At 40.7% G+C, this 26,722-nt stretch overlaps 1 protein-coding gene across 14 annotated transcripts in view; it reads right to left on the bottom strand.

The window, feature by feature from the left end:
* IQSEC1 (IQ motif and Sec7 domain ArfGEF 1) overlaps positions 1-26,722 on the bottom strand; it is a 595,321-nt gene that overhangs the window by 76,872 nt on the left and 491,727 nt on the right. For all 14 annotated transcript variants that reach the window (XM_053303424.1, XM_053303427.1, XM_053303440.1 and 11 more), the window contains 2 exons: positions 24,473-25,737; positions 2,066-2,227 (listed from right to left, as the gene is read on the bottom strand). In XM_053303424.1, the coding sequence (XP_053159399.1) occupies positions 2,066-2,227; positions 24,473-25,737 (1,427 nt within the window). The remainder of the gene's footprint in view (positions 1-2,065; positions 2,228-24,472; positions 25,738-26,722) is intronic.

Below are 26,722 nucleotides of genomic sequence, written 5' to 3'. Positions count from 1 at the left end.
TGGAATTCCCAGCCATGAGCCTGTTCTCCCATTCATACTGTGCCAAAATCCTACTTGGAATCCAGATGCTGTTGAACCTTCTTGAATTAGATGCCAGCCCAGCAGCTTTGGAAATCCATCCAGTCTTACTGTGTCATGGAAGCCAAGTCTCCAGGCTCCTTTTATGCTTTTTGTCTCTTTGACAAGGTGTTTTTTTCTTTTTCTTTTTTCAGGGCAGAAACGTATAAACAACTCCCCACCCCCAACACACACTCTAGTAGCCTGACTTTGGTCATCACCCCCCCATTTCCACAATCCTCACTGAAATGGCCTCCAGAGCCACTTTGGCACACTCACTCTAGCTGCCAATATTCATTATGTGATTATTATATTGTTCTCCTTTAATAAAACCTATTTATTGTGAGAGATCTGGGGCTCCTGTTTGCCCTTTAGTTTACTTTTCACTGATGCATCATGACCTAAGTGTGATTTGTAATTACACTTGCTTGTGGATGCTGTGTTTGTTGATCTGAGCCCATTCTACCAATCGGAGAGATGTTGAATTGCCTGGCTGGTCAGAGTTGGATGCAGAAGGGAATTACTCATCATCATCATCATCAGGAAATGGCACTCATTCCCTAAATACTGCCTACAGGCAGTAATGGGCTAGATGAGGGACAACAAACTGAAGCTGAATCCAAGCAAGACGGAGGTGCTCATTGTGGGGGTTTGGAATTTGCAGGATGAGTTACAGCTTCCTGTGCTGGATGGGGTTACACTCCCCCTGAAGGAACAGGTATGCAGCTTGGGGGTGCTGTTGGATCCAGGCCTCACCCTGGTATCTCAGGTGGAGGCTATGGCCTGGAGTGCCTTCCATCAGCTTTGGCTAATTCGACAACTGCATCAATTCCTTGAAGAGAACAATGTCGAAACAAAGCTGATAACCTTTAGACTTGACTAATGCAATGTGCTCTACATGGGGCTGCTTTTGTACTTAGTTTGGAAACATCAGTTAGTTCAAAATGTGGAAACCAGACTGGTCTCTGAGATAACCTGGAGAGACCATATTATGCTGTTTTAAAACAGTTGCTGCCTATATGTTTCCAGGCAAAATACAACATGTTGGTTATTACCTTTAAAGGCCTGAATGGCTTATCTTACAGAGTGCCTTCTTCTGTATGATCCCCTCCACACGTTCATCTGGAGAAGTCTGTGTCTGAGTACCACCAGTATGTCTGGTGGTGACTTGGAGCCAGGCCTTCTCTGCAGCTGCTCCTGGGCTGTGGAATGCACTCCCAGGAGAAATTCATAGTTTGGGCTCATTGTTGGCCTTTAAGAGAGCCCTGAAAACTTATTTGTTTGGCCTGGCCTTTCAAGGTTTTAAAATTGTTCTTAATTTGTTTTTAACTGGTTTTAAACTGGTTTTAAAATTGTTTTTATATTGTTTTAAGCTGATTGTTTTATATTGTTGTTTGCTTTTGTTTTTGGTTGTGTACACCTCCTGGACCCTTTGGATGGATAAGGTGGTATAGTAACAAACAAATAATAAAAAAATAAATAAATAAATGAGTAATTCAGATATCAGTTCCTGGAGAAATGATTCGGTGTCCCTGCCCCAAGTGTGTGCACACATGCACACCAGACATGGGGCTGAGCAAGCATGGGAACAATATAGTTCTCTTTGAAACAGCAGTTATACTTCCCAACTGGTCAAGTCTTACATATCACATAATATATTTTTATTGTAGACAATCATGTCATTCTTCAAACAATATAAAGCCTCATATATAATAGAAGGTTTCATTCTGGATGAACTTATCCCATGCATTTGAAATAACCATGGATTATAGTAGAGGGGATAAATCCTTAGAAACATTCTTTTGGATTAGTCTTGTTGAGCCGTGAGTGCATGACTCTAACAGTAATGAGAAATGCCTTTCTTGGTTCATTTTTACATAACCAGGCATTTTTGTTCTCTATGAAATTGCTTCTGGCTTCTGCAGAAAACACTCAGTGAGCATCGGTTTCTTTAAAAGCCTCACAGTGAACAGACACGCATAATGGTTACTCCAACAGTAGTACTTACTCTAATACATCCCGGTTAAACTGCTTTTGTCGATTTCCGAGGAATTCTCCTATCATCTGTCTGCTGAGTCCTTTTCTCTGTAGAAGAAAATGGGCAACTCCAACAGGTGTATCTGGCACAAAGCCTCGCTCAATCAGATACTGGATTCCTTTTTCAGGTTTTCTAGGGGAAAACACAAATTCAAAGTAATCTATTTGCTCATTCTCTGAAGAGCATAGCAACAACAAATTAGGATTCTCTTAGGCCTCTTCCACAAGCAAAACTAACATGTTTTGGTCTATAATGAAGAGATGGACAACTCATAATTTTTGCGACAACTCAGATAACTTTTGAGGCCATGTTCACATTTTCATTACCTCATACATGCCACAATGTTGCATTAACTATGGGAAAGAATTCTGTAAAAAAAACAGCGCTTTTTAATATTCCCACAGCATTTGTCTCTCTGCATCCCACAGCAACACCATCTAATCTCTCTCTTTGGACCCCATTTCTCAACAACTTCCTCTTTCTCTCTTTATCTCACCCAGTCTATCTGAACATAAAAGAGGAATCTGCTGGATCAAAGCAAAGGTCCCACATCCTATTTGCAACAGTGTTTTCTCTAATTTTTTTTCATCTATGTGTGGAATGAGTTTTGTGCTGGGCAGTAATATCAAGACAGTGTGTGCGCACATGCATTCAGAGTAGAGCCTTCCTGATTCAGCCTGAGCAGTATATAAAATTAACTGAGCGGACATCAAAAACTTGTGTGCTCATGCACACGTGCACGCCTTAAGTGGAAACACTGGGGGGCAACTCTACACGGCAACTACAGTAGATGGCTCCAGGAAAGAGATGTCTCATCATTCAGTATATGCCTCATAGGAACATCTAGTAGATGATTTACGAGAGGCTAGGAGGATTTGTTTTATGTATGAGGAGGGCAATGTCATTTTTATTCTCCAGGTCGTGAGTTTGGAGGTCAGGATGATACACGGAGCTATAATTGATCATAATCAAGTCTAGGTGAGGAGGTAAGTGGAGGCAAGCTCTTTTTGACAGAAGAGTTGAGAACCATGGTTGAGGCAATTGGTCTCATCCTGTTGGATTTTTTTTTTAAAAGAACTCTATATAGCAACAGGAGGGGGGGCATGAAAAGGAGGTACTGTATCCAGGGACAAAGGAAAGCATCATGTATGGAGTTGGGGTTGTGCCCTGCTCTGCTGCAAGGGATGGGGCATTGTGCATTCTGGGATGTGGTGAATAGATCAATTGGAGACATGCCCCAATGACAGAAAAGGCTCCTTCCTGCCTAGGTGGTTCTGAGAGAACCACTCTACCTCCACCTCCACCACATGAAGGCTATGGGCACACATGAAGTCACAGGGATCACAGTGGGCCTTTTAAACGTCCTGGGCAGCTGCCCAACAATACTGGAAACTTACATTAGCTATGCTCTGCCCCTAGACCCAGAAAACCATTAACAATATAAACTATATCTCTATATATCTATCAGTAGGAATGTGCACAAAATAGATTTTGCGTTTTCCCCTGAGCTTGAAACAAAATGCAAATGGCCAAAACGTTTTATCGAAAGAAACAATTGTTTCAATGAAACGTGCATGTTTCAGCCATAGGGAACAATTGGGAACTCTAATCATCCCATTGTTCCCCATTGGTAGCTCCTAAGGACACTAAAATGGGTTGGATGGTAGGGCATGGTGGGTGCTACCTACCACCCAACCCATAAAAGGAATGGGCAAGCAGGCAATATTTAACAAACTTTTCCCCCAAAGCCCAATTTTAACAAATATTTTCCCAAAAGCCCCATAGGATTTGGGGACTTTGGGGGAAAAGGTTAAAAAATTGTTCATGTCATACCACACAACCCACTTTAGTGTACTAGGAGCTACCCATGAGGAACAATGGGGTGTTTCGCGTTTCTCCATTGTTCCCTATGGCAAGAACAAGCAGAACTCAGAGTGCAAACACAGATTTTGCATTGAAGTTTGAAATCCTGCCTTAGAAACATAGGAAGTTGCCATATATTCTGAGTCAGACCATTGGTCTATCTAGCTCAATGTTGTCTTCACAGACTAGCAGCGGCTTCTCCAAGGTTGCAGGCAGGAATCTCTCTCAGCCCTATCTTGGAGATGCCAGGGATGGAACTTTGAGCCTAGATGCTCTTCCCAGAGTGGCTCCATCCCCTGAGGGGAATATCTTACAGTGCTCACACTTCTAGTCTCCCTTTCATATGCAAGCAGGGCGGACAAGTCATGCTTGCTACCACAAGACCTGCTCTCTCCTTGGGCCTTGACAAGCACTGCAAAGCACACAGTAAAAGGGAATCTGTCCCTCCCAACACAGAGCACACATTTCAAATACAGTCAAAAAATGGCCAAACAAAAAACAAAAAACACTAACCTAGAATCTACTGTCATCCAGTGCCTGCGCTGTACTAACATCATCGGCACAAATTGCTCTCTTACACATAATTATGTCTCCTTATGTTACTTCCTAGCATTTCAACAACTGCCACAGCAGCACCCTTAGCATCAAGCATAGCCATAATCTCCACTGAAGTAACTTTAGCACATTTTGACTGAGTGAATACACCTTGTAATGGAGATCACAGAGCAGACCAGAGCAGTGAGTGAAACACAAGTCAGTCTCTCAATGCCAGACATGGAGCTTATCATTGCAATCACCAAGGAATATTACTTACACACACACACACACACCCCCCACATAGAGAGAGCTGCCACTGTCCATTTCTCACTACAACACTACCGCAAAACAAACCATAACTCAAGGAAGCCAGGCACCTAAGTTCTGCCTTTGTCAATCTGAGATCTAGCAAAACCATATAATTATAGCAGCAACAGCACAGCATATTATACTCGGTGCTGAGAAAAACACAAAATCAAACCTTCCTTGATTCCTTCATCCTCTCCTCCTGATGCATCCTCTTCAAGAGAGGCTGTAAAGGACTCACCTCAGGTCAGGACTGGGAAATTAGTGATTAAATATATATAGATGTTTCAATAAACAATAAATATGTTTGTGACCCTTTTATTTCCTTGAATACCCTTTATATATTTTTGCTGCCACCACCAAATTAAATACTAATTTGAGATTCAAACTATAACTTTCGTATTGTGCCCGTGTGATAACGTGGGGAGAAGTAGACACAACTGAAACAGTTTTAAAATTCCAAACCAAAGAAAACAACTTTATTCTTGTACAATAGCTTCAGAAGTTTCTTATTCAATACAATGTAGAATCACATGCATAATGGTTTCTGGAACAAAATAACAACCTTAGTATTTACTTGCTAGTCAGTACACCACCTTATATTTCAATCTTGTATTCAAAATTCTGGTAATTATATAAGATTGTGTCAGTGTCAACAAAGGCTTTACTGTAAAGATACTGAAGTGTCTATCAAGATTTTTTCAAAAAAGACTCTAGACTTTCAACACCTTTCCTGGAACACAACCTCCCTGGCTGTATACGCTGTATATTAAACCATACATTCCCAGAATTCACAAAGTGACAGTCAAGCTTGATTTGCAGAGATATTCCCAGGTGTATACAACATACAAATCTTCCAAGTCCACTCTCACACCTGCTCTAGAGACCCTAACCAGAGATCCATCCTTATCTCTAGCTTATCCAAGCCCTATCTGAGAATGTCAGTTAGCTACAACTACATTTTATAGACAACAGTTTACTCCATTCCATAGCCCCTCCCTTAGGAATTTTCTCCAGAGGAGGTTCCTAAGTTTAAATTCCTTTTGATTGACAGTGTGTACTAGCCAGTCACAAGAAAGGCATACTATAAGCGCATAGAGGTGTGCACTGAACCACGGAGCTGCGGTCCGGCACTGGGGTGAGGGTTCCTTTAAGGGCGGGAGGAGGGTTTACTTACCCTTCCCGCTGCTTTCCCCCCTCCGGCGCACATATTTTAGTCAGTAATTGGGGTGGTAGGGTACCTCCCTGCTGCCCCTTCCCCAGCTTGGCTGGGGAAGGCTTCAGGAAGCCTTTTGCGTGTGCGCACGTCACGGAGACGTGAAGCGCGCGCAATGTGCGCATGCACAAAATGCTTCCTGAAGCCTTTTGCAGCCGAGCGAGGGAAGGGGCGGCAGGGAGGTATCCTGCCACCCCAATTACTGATTAAATACATGCGCTGGAGGGGGAAAAGCGGCGGGAAGGGTAAGTAAGCCCTCCCCCCCGCCCTTAAAGGAACCCCCACCCCAATCCACCCGAACCCTGAATCGCCCGTGTCCAGACCGGTCCAGAGGCCATTCATGCACATCACTATAAGCGCACTCTCTGCCTCCCAGTCCCTTTGAATATATTTTGAAACTCCCTCCTTTTGTGTTCCCCCCTTCGTCCCCCAAGCCAATCGGGGCGCAGTTGCCCATGACAACACTTGATTTGTATGATAGCGAGCCAGCCAATCAGCAAGGAAATTGCAAGCCAATCAGAAGCCAGTACCAGAAAACCAATCAGCAAAGGAAAAACAGGCCTCCCAAATGGTGCTTGAAATGGCGAAACATTTTGATTGAAAGAGGATTGTTTTGTTCTGAGCTCGAAACAAGCCCCCTTTTTAGAGGGAATTATGTTTCGAGTTCGCAACAGCCAGTTTCAAGTTGGAACATTTTGCACATCCCTATCTACCCATACAAGGCAGTTTCATATATTCATACAAAAATGTACATAATACCTGAAGTATCTATCTTACATACTGGCAAGAATTTAAATAGTCACTGAAGTATACCATACTATAGACTTATCCAAGTTAAAGAGGGATTACATTTCCCTGCTACAACATGTAATTACGCAGCAATTTTTACTGACTGTATATTTTATACTGTCTTTCCTACATCAGGTGACAAACATGGTGGCTCCCCAACATCACCTACACTCATCCTTCATAACAACACTAGGCGATAGAGAGATAATGAGTTAACCAGGGCTTCATGAAAGGTGGTGGAGAGGCAATTTGAACCGAGATCTGCCAGTCCAAATCCAGCATTTTATGAACTGCATCAGATTGGCTTTCATTTTTGGCTGGATCTAGCAATTAAGCATTACAATTGTTCATGCAGTTGGACACTTCCACGTGCCTGTAACTAGGTAAGCCTTTCTGCTTGGTTCACATAGTGTTTTCTCTCTCTTCTTCCTACACACACTAGGAACAATTGTATGCTCAGAAGTCGTTGCTGAAATTATGCGAAAGTGGGCAAAAGTACCATGAAGCAAGCCAAATACACTTTAAATAATGAAAAATAATCCAAACAAAGTATGAGGGGAATTTTGTAGTAAAGGCATAGCTGCTTCTTAAGTCTAAGGCCTGGTTAATACATACAAAAATATCCCATAAAGACTAATCCCATAGCCAAAGCTACGTGGTGGAAGTAATATATGAGCTAACAGAACAATGCAGTTCCCTGGCAGCAACTTACACAAAGGTTAAAAAAAAAAAAAAGCCTGAGAAGCTACATGATCCCATTTGGTCATACATTCATTCATATGGGTGCAATCGTGGCACTGTTCTATGTATAGGATTCTACTGTGTATGAATCAGGCTTAACATTTCTTTCTACAGAACACAGTTACAATTCCTGGAACATCTCACAAACCGCTCTCATGTCCACATCAAGGTAACTTGAAAGCTGAAATAAATGGTAGGTTTTTCAAATTTCAAGTGGCATTTAAGCAGCACCTTTTGCATTTAGTTTTATATACTGTATAGCCATAAAGTTGGCACTTTGTACTTTCAGATTTGAAATTATTAAAAATTGTGCAACTACCTTTGACAAATATGCTGAATGTGCATCTATTTCTTTACTTACAGCATTTTAAATTTAAGACCAAATGCAGAACTGATGCAGAAGTAGTCACTAAAATTATGCATTCAACTGTTGTGATGTAAATATACAAAATGTGTGTAATGCAACTGTGACCATATATTCAATATTTTCATTGCCTTTTCCATTTTCTAAAGCACTACAACTCAGAAAATACAAATGGATTTCCAGCTTTGCAGATCAAGAATACATATTTTTGTTGATACAAGTGAAATCAATTTTCAAGAACAAGGTGACCCTGCTATTTTTATACCAAGATGGTCCACAATCCTTTTCTTCATGTGGTTTACTGAAAACATAATCAATAGCATAGCATGCTTACTCTGCTGTACACTAGTATAAATTTGATAGCTAGTAAATAAAAGATCTATATTTTCCCAAAAAACTGAGAACTTTTAAAAATCTGCATTGTCATCACAACTTAAAAATTATGTCTTAAATTTTCACATGAAAACAAATAAAATAATATGCTGTTACCCCAAAGCAAAAATAAAATAATATTTCTTCTATCCCGAACAGTTTTTTCCTCCAAGCAGAAGCTATGTCTAACTGTTCCTGAATAACAAAATTCAGAATTTCTGATCATCATCTGAAAGTCTGCATTCTGTAACTTCAAAATGGAACAGCACGAGATCTATACAAGACTGTGTTCCTATGTTGTGCTGAAGGGAAAAAATGTAGATCTTGTTTGTATCAGTGGAACCCAAAATAACTATTCTTAAAACCATAGTACTCTTAAGATTTCAAATTTTTAGCAGCTATAAGAAGCTAAACATCTGTCAAAAATATTAAGTAAGATAGCCTATTAGTTCAAATCCTTTAAAAAAATTCTACTAGCTGATCCCGCACAGAGCATCTGTGTGGCAGTACACTCCCCCCATCCTCTGCCCTACTCCCCTCCCCCAAGCCTTCTGCCCCAGTCCCCCCAGCCTTCAGCCCCAGTCTGCTCTCCCCCCAAGCCTTCTGCCCCAGTCCACTCCCCTCCAACCTTCTGCCCCAGTCCACTCCCCCCAAGCCTTCTGCCCCAGCTTGCTCCCTCCTCCGTTTCCCCCTCTTCTCTCTCTCTCTCTCTCTCTCTCTCTCTCTCTCTCTCTCATTTGTGCTCTGCTCCCCGCCGCTTTTTAGCCTGCTTGTGTTTTCCCCGCTGGCTGTTGCTGCCTCCTCCTTCCTCCAATCCCTGGTGTCAAGTGACCAAGCGTTCAGCCGGCTCCTTCCTGCAGGGCCTTCTCTCAAGCGAGCATCTTTCGAAGCGGCCAGCCGTTTGTCTCTGCCCAGCCAGGCTCTGCCGCTTTCTCTCCCCTCAGCTTCCCCCTCCCTTCTGCCTCAGTCCATTCAGTTCTCCTCTCCACTTGCCCATGTTCCTTCCTTTCCTTTCCTCCTCAAGCAGCCACTTCCCTACACGGTCAACCGCTGCCCAGCCAATCCGGCACCTCCACTGCCCAGCCAATCTGCTGGGTTGCCGGGACGCATCCCCACAGAGGCACGTCTATGAGAATTAATACAATAGATTTTTGCTTTTGATAGACAATTAAAGATTATTAAATTAAAGACCATTTTTTCTATCCATGTGGTTTTCTTGGTAAAATACAGGAATGGTTTACCACTGACTTCTCCCATGCAGTATGAAATGCTGCCTTTGTCGTTGTCACTGAAGTGATCATCCACCTCAAGCACCTTCCTATATTGCTGCTGCCCAATACAGGTGTCTGCTTGCTTTAGCTGGGCATCTGGGATGACCTTGGCGCTTTGGATGACCTTAATGGGAGTATACCTCCCGGCGTACTTTGCTCATCCCTCCCAGGAACACCCCACCACAATGAGGGAGAATAGCAAGAATATACATTCTCTTAAACTACAAACCTTATTTGACATCATATTAAATAATTAATATATACTGATGAGTTTAAGAATTAAAACACTTCCAGTAGGAAGAACTATGTTAACTTCAGCAAACCATGTTCTCAACTAACATTTGATTATAACCCAGGGATTTCATTTTCACAGAAAAGGCATCAGACATGAATGGTTAACCCAAGGAGTCCACTAGTTTTCTTTTCAACAACTCCTGTACACTGCTTTGCCCCCATCTGGCTTTTAAGGATGAGAAAATAAACATGTTTTTAAAAAATTTAGCAAGGAAGCTGCATTCCTGAGAGTCAGTTGTTTGCTGGTCTTGAAGAGGGAGAAAGCAACAAGCTTGTAACAACATTTCCACAGCAAGCAAATAAACTAAATAAATAAATCACCAAGAAAACAAGAGGGGAAGGAGAAGCTAAGTCTGCTAGGGCTGAAAATCTCCTAGGGTTGGATTTCTGGTTGGCTGGCAGTGTTTGAGTCTTTGCCAGAGAAGAAGCCTGAGTGGGGGATTCATTCCAGGTGAGGGCCCCAACTTGTGGGAGGCCTCACATTCCTGAGCTGAGTCAGTTTGACTGCTGGTGTTGAATACAAGGCTCGGACCACAGGAGCTTTGCTAACAGATAACAAAGGAGTTTTGCAGGAGTTTAGCGGGAGAAGCTGTGGGGAGACACAGAATGCAAGAATAAGGTGAGTACTACCCAACCTTTGTAATTTTCTTGGAGAACAAAAGTAAAAATCATTAATTAGCTGACAACAGTACCCAGTACCTAGCTTCAAACCCCATATACTCTAAATAGCCAATAAAACTAGTTATGAAGGTAGAATGCCAGCAGGGGAGGGGCTGCTTCCCAGTGTATTGCACAGAATGTTGCATGTATGACTATCTGCCTGAGGGGTATAAGTCGTGGATGTGTGCTTGGTGTAAAGAGCTCTTGGCTCTCAGGGAACAAGTTCATTCCCTTGAAGACAAGGTGGCTGACCTGGAGAAGCTCAGGGAGGCAGAGAGATGTGTGGATGAGACCCTCATGGATGTGGTAGAGGCATCCCACTCCCAGGCTGACGGTGCTTCTGCTGCCATGGAGAATGAAGTTCTCAGGCAAGGAGGACATCGGTCTGAGGAAGAGGGAAACACTCCCTTAGCAGGGACCCCTTCCTTGGGAGATGCGCCCATATCCTCTCGCACAGAGGATACTCCTCCAGGGGTTGGGGATCTCTTAGTAGTGGGTGATTCGATCATTAGAGGCATAGAGAGATGGGTCTGTGGCCCACATGTAGACCGCACATTGACTTGCCTACCTGGTGCGAAGGTTGCGGACATCACACTGCATCTAGGTAGGTTGTTAAGCAGTGCTGGGGACGAGTCAGCTGTCGTGGTGCACATTGGCACCAATCAAATTGAGATATGCAGTTGGGAGGTCCTGGGAGCCAAATTTAGGCTGCTAGGTAGCATATTGAAGTCCAGGACCCCCAGGGTTGTGTTAGCTGAAGTGCTACCTGTTACACGTGCAGAGACAGCGAGACAGGAGGAGCTGAGGTGTCTCGATACATGGATAAGATGGGTGAGCTGGTGTACTTGGTTACTAATAAAAACATAGATATACTGGATGTAACAGAAACCTGGTGGAATGGGGGGAACCAGTGGGACATGATCATTCCTGGATATAAACTCTATAGAAGGGACAGGGAGGGGAGGGTTCGGGGAGAAGTGGCGCTGTATATCAAAGAAGGGATAGATTCCAATAAGCTAGAAAACCTAGGTGGACCAGAGTCCTCCACAGAATCATTAAGGGTAACATTACAAGGACTGAAAGGAAATGTGTTACTAGGGATGTGCTATCGCCCTCTGGATCAAAGCGCTGAGAGTGACCTGGAGTTGGAGAAACAAATAAGAGAGGTGTCAAAGAGAGGCAGGGCAGTAATAATGGGTGACTTCCAACTACCCACACCAAAATGTGTAAATTCAATTCAGGTAATAAGAGAGAGGCCAAATTTCTAGACATGCTAAATGACTGTGCCTTATAACAGTTAGTCGTGTAACCAACCAGAAGGATGGCAACTTTGGATTTAATCCTGAGTGGTGCACAGGACCACCTGGTGTGAGATGTCAGAGTTGCAGAACAATTGGGTAACAGTGACCATAGTGTGATCCAATTCGGCTTACAGGCAAGTGGAGAATTGTCAAGAAAGTCCAACACAGATGCGCTGGACTTCAGAAGACTTCTTAAAAATGAAGGGACTGGTAAGAAAGAAGTTGAAAGGGAAAGTCAGGAGGGTCAAATCACTCCAGAAAGCACGGAACTTATTTTAAACCACAGTACTAGAAGCACAGTTGGAATGTATACCAAGAAGGAGGAAAGGTACCACCAAGTTCAGGAGGATGCCAGAGTGACTAACAAGTAGAGTCAGGGAAGCTATAAAAGGGAAGACGACCTCCTTCAGAAAATGGAAGTCCTGCCCAACTGAAGAGAACAGGAATGAACATAAACTCTGGCAAAAGAAATGCAAGGACACAAAAAGGGATGCAAAGAGAGAGTTTAGAGCATATAGCTACAAGTGTCAAGGGAATAACAAAAACGTCTTTAAATATATCAGAAGTAGAAAGCCTGCCAGGGTGGCGGTTGGACCCTTTGATGATGAGGGTGTGAAAAAGTAAGGAGAAAGGTAAGGAGATTGCAGAGAAGCTGAACGAGTTCTTTGCCTCTGTCTTCAAGGCAGAGGGTACTGACCATATACCGTCTCTAGAATTAAGCTTTCAAGTTTAGTGGCTAAGGAATTGGGCGAATTTGAGGTGACAAGGCAAGATGTTTTAAACTGTCTTGAAAAGCTAAAAATTAACCAATCACCAGGGCCAGATGGCACCCACCCAAGACTTCTGAATGAATTCAAATGTGAAATTGCTGGTCTCCTAGCAAAAATATATAACTTATCCCTACAATCAGGCTCTGTACCACAGGACTGGATAGTAGCCAATGGGACTCCAATATTCAAGAAGGGATCGGGGGGGGCGTGTCTAGGAAATTATAGTCTGGCCAGCTTAACTTCGGTGTTGGGTAAATGGACACAAATCTATGGTGCAGCCACATCTGGAGTAGCTTTGGTCACTGTATCTTAAGGATATCGTAGAACTGGGCAAGGTGCAGAAGAGGGCAACCAAAATGATCAGGGGGCTGGAGCACCTTCTTTATGAGGCTAGGCTGCAGCATTAGGGTGCTTCACCTTGGAAAAGAGGCGATTAAGGGGAGACATGATCGAAGTGTATAAAATTATGCATGGAGTAGATAAAGCAGACAGAGAAATTTTTCTCCCTCTCTCACAACACTAGAACCAGGGGTTACCCCATGAAACTGAAGGTTGGGAAATTCAGGATTGGCACGAGGAAGTACTTTTTCACATAGTGCATAATCTATGGAATTCTTTGCCATGGGATGTGGTGATGGCCACCAGCTTGGAAGGCTTTAAAAGGGGCTTAGACAGATTCATGGTGGACAGGTCTATCAATGGCTACTAGTTTGGTGGCTGTGGGCCATCTCCAGCCTTAGAGGAATGATGCCTCTCAATACCAGTCAGGGGAGCACCAGCAGGAGAGAGAGCATGTACATACTTCTTTCCTGTGGGCTCCCCAGAGGCATCTGGTGGGCCACTGTGTGAAACAGGATGCTGGACTAGATGGGCCTTGTGCGTGATACAGCAGGGCTGTTCTTATGTTTGTGAGGAGAGATTTCAGAAGAAAAAGTGTAAGTGGGCTAAGGGTTAAGGACCCCACCTGCTACATCTCCAATGAACATATATTTCATTCACAATATTCAGTTTAGTACTCATAGATTTGGGACATATGCCTCCTGCAATACTCTTTTATTCCTGACAGAAAAGCAGAATGAAAAAAAAAATTCCGCCAAGTTTGCCAGGGAACTGCATTTACTTCACTGACTGCTGCTTTTACTCTTCCATGCTGTTCTTCCTACTACAAGAAGAACATTAATGCTTAACACCCGCCACTCACAAACAACACACAAACAACACACACACACACACACACACACACTGTTAAACTTAATCAAAATCTTCTAGAAAACATCGTCATCAACTTTACTTGGTCTCCAACCAGCAAAAACAACAAAATATATAACAGCACAATACAACCATAAATTACAGCTTGGTAACCTTATTTCTTAATTATAGTAGATTTCATCATCTGTCTAACTCTATTAGCTACCACAAAGAACTTTGCCACACAATGAGTAACATCAGAAATGTGGTCTGAGAGCAAGTAACAGATACAGAAATCATTTGAACGGCCTGGAAAATTACATAACTGTGGAGCAATAAGTGAAATTCAAACATCATTGTAAAATTGCTTCTCTATGTAAACCACCCTAAGCCATTTTTGGAAGGGCGGTATAGAAATTGAATTAATAATAATAATAATAATAATAATAATAATAATAATAATATACCCCCCAGTGAGGCAATACCTTGGCGTGGTTATGGGGCTTCTGTGCTCTGATGAAGGTGAGAGCTATGCCAGAGGTCCAACCATACTGGACAGGTCTCACCAGAGGACCCAGACAAAGAGTGCCTCTCCCATCAACAATATGGTGATACGTAACTTTAATAAATCTATACCGGATCGGTCGTCGCCCGGGTCAACAAGGACCGCGCCAGATGCTATAGTCCCTGGACATCTGGTGGCAAGTGGGCAACAGGACTCAGGATCTTCAGTTGAGCAACCAGGGCTGGAGACAGCAAAGTTACTGGAAGAAACGTCGCTTAACCGAAAAAAATATACGAAAAATGCCAACAAGGAAATAATGATCTGCTATTACAAGTCTAGTCCAACTAGAAGAGGTTATTTAAAAAGAATGTACCAAATTTGGAAAGAGAAGCATCCAGACACAGAAATAACAGAACAAAGGCTAGCAGACCAGAGAAGATTCATAATAAGAAATAAAGTATTCACAGGAGTTGAGCTGGAAGAACTGCAAAGAGCAACACAGGCTCAAGATATGGAAGAAGAATTATCACCAATTGAAGAAGTTGCTCAGGCGCAGGTGGAGGAGGTGTTGGAAATCGAGGATGCCACTGTTGCTGAACTGTTTCAAAATCAAAACCAGGCAACCTCCCCTTTGCCTTCACCTCAAAAACCCAGAAAAACAGAAAGGAAATTGCCCAAACACCAGAGGCACAAAAGACCAGCTGCTGATTGACAAAATGATTTTAGAAAATTGCAAGAGAAGAAAAGCCAATCTAAGTGTTGCATGGATTGACTACAAGAAAGCCTTTGATTCATTGCCTCACACATGGATACTAAAATGTTTAGAAACAACTGGTGTCAGCAAAAACATTCAGATATTTATTTTAAAAAGCAATGAGCATGTGGAGTACACAGTTAAAAATCAATTGCGAGGCACTTGGACAGGTTAGCATTAGAAGAGGCATTTTCCAAGGGGACTCACTATCCCCTCTGTTGTTTGTAATCGCCATGACCCCACTTTCACAAATACTAAATAAAACAGGCCTTGGATACCAAACATCTAAAACATCAAGTCAAATCAACCATCTGCTGTACATGGACGATCTGAAGTTGTATGGAAAGTCCCAGTCAGAAATCAAATCACTGCTAAACACTGTCCGTATATTAAGTAGCGATATAGCAACGGAGTTTGGACTAGACAAGTGTGCTGCATTAATAATGAACAAAGGGAAAATAACAAAAACAGAAGGAATATAACTGCCCAATGGAAGCAACATCAAGAACCTGGAAGAGTAAGAACGTTACAAATACTTGGGCATTCTCCAGGCTGATAACATTGCACATATTGAAGTTAAAAGAAAAATTGGAAGTGAATACATCAGGAGAGTTAGAAAAATCCTCAAGTCCAAACTCAATGGCGGGAACACCATACAAGCCATAAACACCTGGGCTATACCTGTTATCAGATACACTGCAGGAATAATAGACTGGACCCAGGCAGAGCTAGAGACGCTAGATTGTAAGACCAGGAAAATCATGACCATCAATCATGCTCTGCACCCCCGCAGTGATGTAGATAGGCTCTACCTCCCTCGCAGCTCAGGTGGAAGAGGAATGCTGCAAGTCCATCAAACAGTAGAGGAAGAGAAAAGAGGCCTTGAAGAATATATCAAGGACAGTGAAGAAGATGCACTTCAAATGGTCAAGCACGAGAAACTATTCAACACCAATGAAACAAAGCAGGCCTACAAGAAAGAACAAGTCAAGAACCGAGCAGAAAAATGGAGAAATAAGCCCCTGCATGGTCAATATTTGCACAATATAAGTGGAAAATCAGACATCACCAAGACCTGGCAATGGCTTAAGAATGGCAACTTGAAGAAAGAAACAGAAGGTTTAATACTGGCTGTGCAAGAACAGGCACTAAGAACAAATGCAATAAGAGCAAAAGTAGAAAAATCCACAACAAACAGCAAGTGCCGCCTTTGTAAAGAAGCAGATGAAACAGTGGACCACCTGATCAGCTGTTGTAAGAAGATCGCACAGACTGACTACAAACAAAGGCATGACAAGGTAACAGGGATGATACACTGGAACATCTGCAAAAAATACAAGCTACCTGTAGCCAAGAATTGGTGGGATCATAATATTGAAAAGAAGAAAATGAAGATATAAAAATATTATGGGACTTCCTACTACAGACAGACAAACATCTGCCACACAATACACCAGATATAACTGTAGTCGAGAAGAAAGAAAAACAAGTCAAAATAATCGACATAGCAGAATAGAAGAAAAAGAAATGGAAAAAATCACCAAATACAAAGATCTACAAATTGAAATTGAAAGGCTGTGGCAGAAAAAGACCCAAATAATCCCAGTGGTAATTGGCGCCCTGGGTGCAGTCCCAAAAGACCTTGAAGAGCACCTCAACACCATAGGGGCCACAGAAATCACCATCAGCCAATTACAAAAAGCAGCTTTACTGGGAACAGCCTATATTTTGCGACGATATCTATAATAACCAACAGTATTGATGATAAAATTCAGCCATCCCAGGTCCTTGGGAAGGACTCGATGTCTGGATAAACAAACCAGTCAATAACACCTGTCTGACTGTGTAAACAAGAATAATATACAATATAATAGAACCTGAGAGACTGACCCAACCATTCTATCACCACATGGGCATAAATGCGCTGCATAAGGAACCTTTAAAAAACTACCCTCCAAAACTGCAGACAGATACACATTAAAGCGTGCAAATGAAAATATTCTTCTATATTTAGGAACTGTAAGCAAATGAAGATATCTTGCAGATTTAATATTAGGCAAATAATTCTGATAGATAATTTTATTAGAGACACAACTTAGCTCTTCTTGCTGTACAATATCCAAAATCTTCTGCTTGAGGGCTAGTTTGGCCTGCTCGTCACCCCCCTTAAGTTTCAGGAGAAATTCCATATCAGCATAATTTCCTTTCAATCTACGATTTCCAGATAAACAGGAAACCATCTGCCCAAACCAAGAAGGTGTGTGCATGTCAGTTTTAGCCAGAAATTGCATGTCAACAGCCAGGCCTTAGCTTTCACTTTAAAAATACCTGTCTAACATTACCAACACAGCATGGAACTTGAAATAAGCTCATGAAGAATCTTGTTTGAATAGTTTCCAACGACATAAAATCAGTAAAACACACAATCTGTGCACCTTATAAAATTTTAGCCAAGGCTTTCACTTCATACAGTCTAGCAGCAGCTGGAATGAACTGTCCACCTCTCATTCAAAAAAAGGTTAATATAGCAGAGATTTCTGAGCATTATGAGTAACTTATTTCCATTGAGCATTAGAGTTACCTTTAGCATGAAAAACTATCCTAAGTATTTGAAGCAATTTACCTGCTCGATTATAATTCCATCAATTGACCAATGCAATTTCTTAGGGAAGTTGCCAAACCTCATAACTTTAGTCTTCTGAAAATTAATATGCAAGAAATTTTCCTTACAGTAGCAAGCAAAAGTCAACAAGGCTCTTCTTAGCCCAATGTGAAAGAATTGCAGCAAGCAACATCCACAAAGTGGAATACAGCAATATTCTTAGAGGATAATTTTGGAGGATGGTGGTCTAGATTGCTTAGACGCTCGACTATAGAATTGATATAAACACAGGGACACTAGGATATAGCCTTGCTTAACTCACCTCTGAGTAAGGATCATGTTAGTAAGCAATCCACTGGCATTGCATCTAACTTTTGGTGAGTATTGTCATATAATTTATATAATATAAATTATGGGCAGACAATATAATTATGGGCAGAAGCAGTCTCTTCTGGAAAACACAACCTTAAAAACCAACAATTGCTACAGAAATAAAAGCTGAGAGCTCTGGCGAATTCTTCACCATAAGTTATCACAAACAGCAGGTAAACGAGAAAAAAGCAAACTGGAAATGATATCTGCAGATCTATGAATTGCAAATGCCGAGGGCTTTTTAAAATGAACACCCCCTCCAATTAAGCTTTGCTTGTCATGAGCACCTCAGCTAAATTGTCAATTTAATTCAGAGAACATGGAGAAGAGTTTCTGTTACTTGCTTTCACCCAATTATCATGTTGCTTATGGAATCTCATGGTTAATTCTACATATTAGTAGAATCACAGCGTTTGAGTGGGCCTAAGCCATTTAGTGCAACCCCCTTCTCAATGCGGGAAATCCAGAGCTGCAGCATCCCAACAGATGGCAGTCAAACTTCTGTTTTAAGATCTCCAGAGAGGGGTTAACATGTTGAGTCATTATTAGCATGGCTTTGAAATGGGTAGCTAGTTTGACAGCCAAATGTGCAATGGGCTGTCAAACTATTTCCAGGAATTTTGACACTATAAGTTATTAAAATCTACAGAGGAACCAAGTGGTAAAATAGAGGAATCCCTCTTATAGGGTTGTTATGAATTCTTAGGAATTTTAGTTTATTTCTCGTTTATTTCAACCTTCTGAACAACAATCTGATGAATGTTTGAGCCCATGGATATTGATTATTTACCTGTTTAAATTGATTTCCTTGTATATTGTTTGTTTTTCCTATTCTGGAGGCTTCTTCCCTTTGGCCATTATTGCTTGTTTCTTACATATTACAACCTTCCCTTTCTTGCTGTGTGTTCAGCACTAATAAACTGTCATTCTTAATGAAATGCAGATGTGTGCTTTTCATCTGGAAAGTCCCTGAATTCCAGAGAACAATACATGAGCTGGCAATTCCTGACCTGCATAATTATAATCAGACAGTTGCCAATGAAAAACTTGCTTTTATAGTGGGCACTTTAAAATATTATATATAAATCAGCTCTTTAGGTTTTGTGACAAGGAAATTCTGCTCAGGCCTAGCATGCAGAACAGTTATAGGAAATGACGGGCATAGAATGGTGAATACTACTAGAAGAATCTGATTGGCTAATAATGATGTAATGACTCAGTTTCAATTTCTGGGCACATTTACAAGCAGCTTTTGCTGGCACTGAAGACGTCTGAAGCGTAGAATTTATTTCCAATACTTGGGAAGGTTTATATGCTTTTTATAAATGATAGAAAGGGAACTCCCCAGCTCCCCCCGCCCACCCTGAATGCAGCAAGCATTTCACTAAACTATGAGCTGAGTCCTATGATAAACATTTTCACACTCTTTCCAGATTCTTGTGCTTTTAAAGCAAAAATCAAGTATTTTTCTTTGAAAATTGATTGTGTTGTGGTTATGGAGCAATCTGCACTCCAGATACTCTTCATACAATGCTAAGTAGGCACTCCCACAGAAACCCTTAACAGAAATATCTCATATTATTGCTCTGTATGTTCTTCAGAAGAATAAATTTGTCACATAGCTGAAAGGTTCAAAAGTTATTCTGTAAGTGAATAACTGTTCTATGAATTGAGAGTCAATTTCTTGGTGACATTATGGAGCCTAGCAAATGAGAAACTTGCTAGATGTGACTTTACAAAAAGAATTTTAAAAGGTTATTAACAGAATTGTTATGTGGTGTACAGAATTCAAGTATGTTATGAAGGCTTAAGTCACCATTCAAATCACTTCTAGCTTAAGCAATCAATATGCAAACTTAGCAGCCAAATCCTATGCATCTCTGGAATGAGGTTTTCCAAAGTGAAATACTTCTAAGGAGATATGCATAAGAATGTTGCCTTAGTCTCACTCATTTTAATACAATTTTGAGTGCACTCAAACTGAACTCAACATATAGATGTAAACAGTGGAAGAAGACAGATACAAAATATATAAAGTGGTGAGGCTGCTCTGGAAATGCCCTCAGTGAATTAAATGCAAAACATTTCTCAAGTGTAGATCTCTGAAAAAACGTTTCTGCATATCTGCAGCAGAAGTTGACTATGCAGCTGATTTCCTGCAATACCCCAATCCTACAGCAGTTTTACACATATAAGGTTTTTTTAAAAGACATGGCAGTAAATGAACAGAAAAACTAATGCACAATCATGCTGTGCTTTTACAAACTTTTTAAAAAGCAGACAGCCCATCTTAAGCACAAGGAAACAAACAAGATTAACGAATGAAATAGCATTTGATCATTTTGCACATCTGTCATTTTTGTTGTGAAGCTAGGCACACACTAAGCTTAAAGAAACAGTGGGAGCTGTTTTTATTTTATGCCCATCTTAATTCAGCATTTGAAAGGAAAAAATGTTTTAATAGAGTTATAATGCACATGTAATAGATTTATACAATACTGCATGTGCAATGCGTTCATAATACCTCAATCCTGGTTTTAAAAATTCACACAGAATTGTGTATGATTTACCGCCAAAGAGATAAATGTTCTTATTTTACACACAGGGGTGGGGGTGGGGGGAATGGATAGAATCTCATGCACAAAATATGCCAGCCAAATAAAGGACATCAGGAAGCTGCTAGATGACACACCACCCAAAAGGCACTACCGGGTTGCTGTCCAGATAGCTGCCACTATAACAGCCTCAGTCCTAGAATCATTCCATCTACTGCAGAAGGGTGCCGTGGGGCCAGCACTAGGAGAAATAGTACTCTTTGTAAAAATCATTTGGTGGGTCCATATAGAGCAAATGCCTTAGTCCAGAGGAAGGGAATTAAACAAACACCTAATCCCTTCTCTATCCCTCCATGCATTCAGGGTAGAGCTATGAAAAACTCCCTCCTCAGTCTTATTCTTCCCAACCTTTTATGTCATGCTATGCTTTTATGAACATAGCTATGCATGTTCTCCTGCTTCCTATTACTGCACATGGCCTGTGCTTCTGCTGAGATGGGTTGTCAGGTCCATTTGCCCTGAAGACATCATAACGGATTCTTTCATCTCTGATTCTCTGCTTGCTTCCCTCTCATATCTCCTGTGAGGTGCTTACCCTACGCACCCACTAAACCTTCCTTTCTTCCTTTATTTATTTAATTTATATACCACCTAACATCAAAATCTCTAGGAGGTGTACAGAATTAAAACAAAATATGAAACATAAAACATTTAAAATTCATAAAAAGATAAAAATCATAATAGATAAAAACACATCAAAAGAAAAATAGATTTCAGTTAAAAGCCTGGGAAAACAGGAACGTCTTTAGGGTCCTCCTAAAAACAAACAGAGAAGGAGATGCTCTTATTTCAGCAGGGAGCATGAAGCACTCCCAAGCACTCCCAAGTTCTTTCCACAATAAATGTGAATGCTCACTTATCAGGTTATTAAAACAAAATGTACAGTTACTTCACCTTTTGTCATGAGCTCTGCCCTCACTGACGAGTCGGAGACCAACCAGGAAGTAGCTGAGCCAACATTGGACTTGGCTCCCTCTCCTGAAGGAGCCGCCACACTGGATCCAGCCCCTGGCCCAGAGCCACAACCCGCCCTGGGCCACCTCCCCCTCCGGAAGTTATAACTAAGGCTGCTGAAATCCTTATTTTTCACTATGGGAAAAAGCTTAAAGATGTGTAAACGTAAATCAGCCCTTTGCCCAATTTTTTTGAAATTTGGGTGGTAGCTTCCACCCATTGGGCATTACCACCACCCCCTTTTGGCCCTGGAACCCCTTTAAAAATCTGAATCAATTCAGATACAAATCAAATCTGGGGTGATTTGTGGGGGGGGGGGGTGAGATTCGGACCCAAAACAAATCACGGGTGTTTCAATTTGGGTACAAATCTAAATGGAAAAAAAAAGATTCATGCACATCCCTATGGGTCAACATGTTTCATGGCTCTGTCCATGGGGCTGCCTGACTTGCCTTGTTACTTGAACTTACCCTTTCTGCCTCAACTTTACCTCATCTCACCTTTTCACCTATACTCTGCCCCACTTCTTTATTAGCCACCAGACCCAGAGAACTCAGCAATACAGTATGGGACAGGACACCTTTATTCTTACAACCAGATGGGCACCATCTCCTTAACACTAGGATAAATGTGTCAGCAGGTGGTCAGAGACAAGGATTATTTTTAAAGGCAGGTACAATGATGTGAACATTTCTACTCAACTTGTAGAACAGGAAGATTCTGCTTTAGTTGTAGTGGTGCATAAATGGAATGTAGATTCCATGCATATCAGAAATATTCTAGGTCAAAGGGGGAAAACACTTGGCTCCTGCGGCTGTTTCTAAACAGTGCCCTGACTACTGTAAGACTACTGAGAATTCTACTGCTTATTATTAGAAAGTGCTTCACAGTAACAAAAGTATGAATGAATGAGAGTATTAAGAAGAGTTTATAATAATAATAATCGTTTAGAATTTAATTTAAGCCATGCAAAGCAAACTATCTAATACGTGATGCCCAAACTGTCAAATATAATTCATAATGCCAAACAAATTGCTTTTTTACCGTTATTGGTTGACTGTACTATTCCTGAAATAAGAGTAATTCAGTATAAGTCTGATGAATGACAGGAGAGCTGAGCTGGGGGAAAAAAGTGAACCAACTAACAAAAATAATACAGTAAACAAACCAAGATTATTGTGTAACATTACCCAGTCTTGGTTTTCAAAACCTAGCACAGCATCAACAAAAGAATTCCTTCTATCCTGGTACTCATCAATGCACCACAATATTTTGAACACCAATCTCTCCAAATAGGACATTATCTTGGGACAGATTTCTATTAACTGATAAGCAAACAAGTGACAAAGGATCATCTGATAATTTCTCATAAGTCACCAATACTTATCCATGCAGTCTTTTTCTTACAAGATCACAAAAATGGTGTGCATGTGTGCATGAAAATCAGACATCTCAGCAAGTACCAAGAACAAAACACAAATCAATGACTCAAGGTGGGGAAAGAACTGTGTTCAGTTTATTCAAAACAACACAATCATATTTAAAAGTGTAATCAAATGGAAAGGTTCTAGCAAAGTCAAAGCATACTTACAGCTATGCAACAACCACTAATACTCCTGTGATGTCAGAAACAGCATTAATGGTTGTTGCGTGGCTGGGTCAGACACTGTCTGAACCCTAGGTATTCTTTGGATTAGCAGGGCTGTCACCCCATAGTTATGCAAGAAACCAGAAGTGGGAATTGCACTGTTATTTAGGCTCAACAGTGTGCTAAATTATGGACAGAACATACTGAGGAAACAAAAGGGTAAGAAAGAATATGCCAATTATAGAATCAAAGCTTACTCACTATCAGATCACATATGTTTAATTAGATTGAACTTTTGTACAAGGCTACCGTAAGGCTTGCAAAACATGGGTTTTAAAAAATCCTATTTATTATACCTTAAGTTGTCAGTATTAGTTCAGTGCTCAAGAGAAGAAAATTATAAATGTAACAAAAACATTTTATGCATTGTACTACATTGAAAATAAGTGGATACATCATGTGAAAAAGGATATTTTGACAATCGATCACTCCTCTACCAATAAAACTAAAAGATAATGACTTTACCTCAGAAAATACTAAATAAATTAAATGCCACATTCAGTATTAAAACCATCACATTTATTACCTAGCTAGACAGATGATATTTACATAAGCAATAAACATAAATTGAGTTCTGATTTTCAGCTTCCTGTTGAAATAAAAGCCTCCCAATCTCTGACAACTTTTTAAAAGCCCTTAAAGACTTTTTTTTAATTCACTCAAGCTTTTAAACTTGGCTGTGGTTTTAAATTGGGCAATATATGCCCAGAGATGGATGTTTGGGGTCTAAAAGCATGTATTGCTCAAGGAAAGTAAGGCAGCCTTAAGGAAAACATGTGATTTGTTTAATGCTGTTGCCTACTTTGACCAGAGCAAATTTACTAACAGCTGATTACTAACAAATGTAGAAACTCAATCTAATGAACTTTATTTTCCAATAAACTGTAGAAATCAAAGCTGGATGAGAGAAGTAAAGTGCACAGAGAGGGAGGAAGTAGCCCGTTTTGTTAATTTTTCTTATCAGTGCTTTTCACTGTCAAGTTTCTTGATTCTCCCTGAATATGCTCTCTTCTATGAAGGAAAACAAAAGCTGGCTAAAGACCACTTGCCCAAGATGAACAACTTGACCAGGCAACTGCAGGACAAGGGCAGTAAGAGAGGCTGAATGCTGAACTGAAAGATTCAGGTATGTTTAAACAACACCTGCACATAAATTAACTTTAACAATGCAGCTGCACAAATTATAGTAATAGAAAACCACACAAACACACACACCACTTCATGGTGGGAACGAGAGAAAAAGCATTGTACTCACTTGTTAAAAAGATTCAGTCCTATCCTGTAGTGGCGTTTCCTGATGACATCATTACTGAAGGCAGGAGAATCCCAGCTATTGCGAGTCTCTTTATGGTATGTTTGCTTGCTCAAGGTTTGTTCCCTTAGGCTGTCTCTAGAAGATGATTCTGAGCTGCAGTTTATTGTGTCATTAGAATTGGAAGTGCTATTGATGCTGTCATTGTCACCATCAGAGTAATCAGATTCAGATTTGCTTTGTCTGTTTGCTGTGCCATTAATTGCCAAGTGGCTATCAATAGGCCTTGGCCTATGTCTAGTCTCCTGCTCCTCTCGGGATAGTATCTTGGTGGGGATGCCATGGGAGATGTGTTTTGGGCTACCTTGCTGACTAGTTATTCCTCGATCATATGCATTCTGCCTCTTTAATGATCCTCTCTCTGAGCGATCACTTAGGTCCACTGAACTGTCACTGGGTGGTTCTATGGTTAGCAAAGGCAGATGATCCATCCTCATTCTTTGCTCCTGGGATTCTAGTGACGGGGTACTTCTGCAGCTTGTATCAGTGTCTATCTTATGATCCTTGTGTGTCATAGACCAGTACTCTTGAGATGGATTAATTGACCGAAGTCTTAGGTCAGATTCTGTGCTAGACGGCCTATCTACAGATTGAGAAAGGGGCAGCGGTGGGGATAGTTCTTCCTCATCGATATATAATGTAACGTCACTATATGATGCAGTCATTTCATCAAGTTTCCTATGGTCTACATTATGGCTTGTTGGTTTAGTTTGACCACAACTGTCCCTCTCTATTTCACGACTTCTGACTTGATCAGGTATCTGTACCTCATCGGAATGCAGGCTACGACAATTTAGTGCATCATCAATTGACTCCGCAAGAGATTTTACTTGTCTTGAAAAAGCATCCTCCAGTTCCGTTATGGCATCAGCAAAGTCAGTGGATGCTGCTGGAGATTTCATAGTAGCTGATTCACCAAGGTCACTACATTCAGACTGAACAAGAGCCCCTAATTTTGACCCATCATTTGTAACAGAAACTTGCTTCCCTTCAAAGTAGGAACTGTGGACTTTCTCAGGTCCTTCAAATGAAAACTGCATTCTCATATTGGATAGCACAATGCGTCTTGACATACGATTTTCAGACATAGAACTTCTAAGCCGCTCAAAGTTTTTGTTCATCTGATACTGGCGGAAAGCAGTCTGTATAGTACGAGCAGCATGTCTAGTTATGAGACGGCCTCCATATTTCCGTTCTAGCATTTCAACCTAAGAAGGAAACATAAGTATTATATAATGCTCATGCCCTATGGCCTTCTACATGTCACTGTGGTGATAAGTGCTTCACAATCATCACAGAAAACTGTATCTGCTTGAAATTAAATTTACATAAATATTTTTGAGATCAGAACATATCCAGTAGAAAAAATCTCCAATAAAAAGGTGTGATCACTTTAATGACTGCACATAAAATTATCCAGAAAACACGTTTCATAACTGTCACAAATGTTGCATTAATGAAGAAAATGGGATACCACCTATATTTCTGTGAAACTTATTTCCATATAAAACAAGTGCAGCAATTTAATCAAACATGAGAAAAGCATAAGAAAGGTTTTTATATTTTAATCATATTTTGTTTGGTAAGAAAACTAGAGATGATTTAAATTGATGGTCTGATCAATGAATACATCTTGCATGGTTTCTAAAAAGTTTTCACAAAAACATAATTTATTCACCCACATTAAATGTCAACAATTTTTGTAACTTAATAAAAAGCAAACTTTTTGAAAGATTTTGTAGGTCCACGTTTTTGTCTTTTTAAAGCACGCCCCCCCCTCAGAAATGTTTCCAAATGCATTGTTCTTGGATTCAGCTGGACTGAAGGCCCTTAGCCAAAGTTATTAAATCTATGATTAATTAACTGGAATTATACTCAGGGCAACCATTCACCAGTTTTTCCAATTATAACTGTTACAGATATGATCAATTTTTAACAAACCAAGAAATGGCACGCTCCGTGCCTCTGGAATCTTATTGAATCAATTTCCTTTCAGATTTTTTTCAACATTTATTAACAATTTTACTTAAGGCATTTCATGTTCAAAACTACTCTCTTGGGGTTCCTTTTTTTTTTTAATCAAGTAGGATTAAAAGTATCTATTGTAGAGACACCCCAAGGAGATTTAGCAGAGGTTATTGAAACCCAATCTATTCATATCAATCTATTTTCTATTATTTCCAGCATTTAGTA

The sequence above is a fragment of the Hemicordylus capensis genome, chromosome 2, assembly GCF_027244095.1.
Source record: "Hemicordylus capensis ecotype Gifberg chromosome 2, rHemCap1.1.pri, whole genome shotgun sequence".
Lineage (NCBI taxonomy): Eukaryota > Metazoa > Chordata > Lepidosauria > Squamata > Cordylidae > Hemicordylus > Hemicordylus capensis.
Note: the sequence above shows the minus strand (reverse complement) of the source record. Positions and strands in the feature narration are given on the sequence as shown.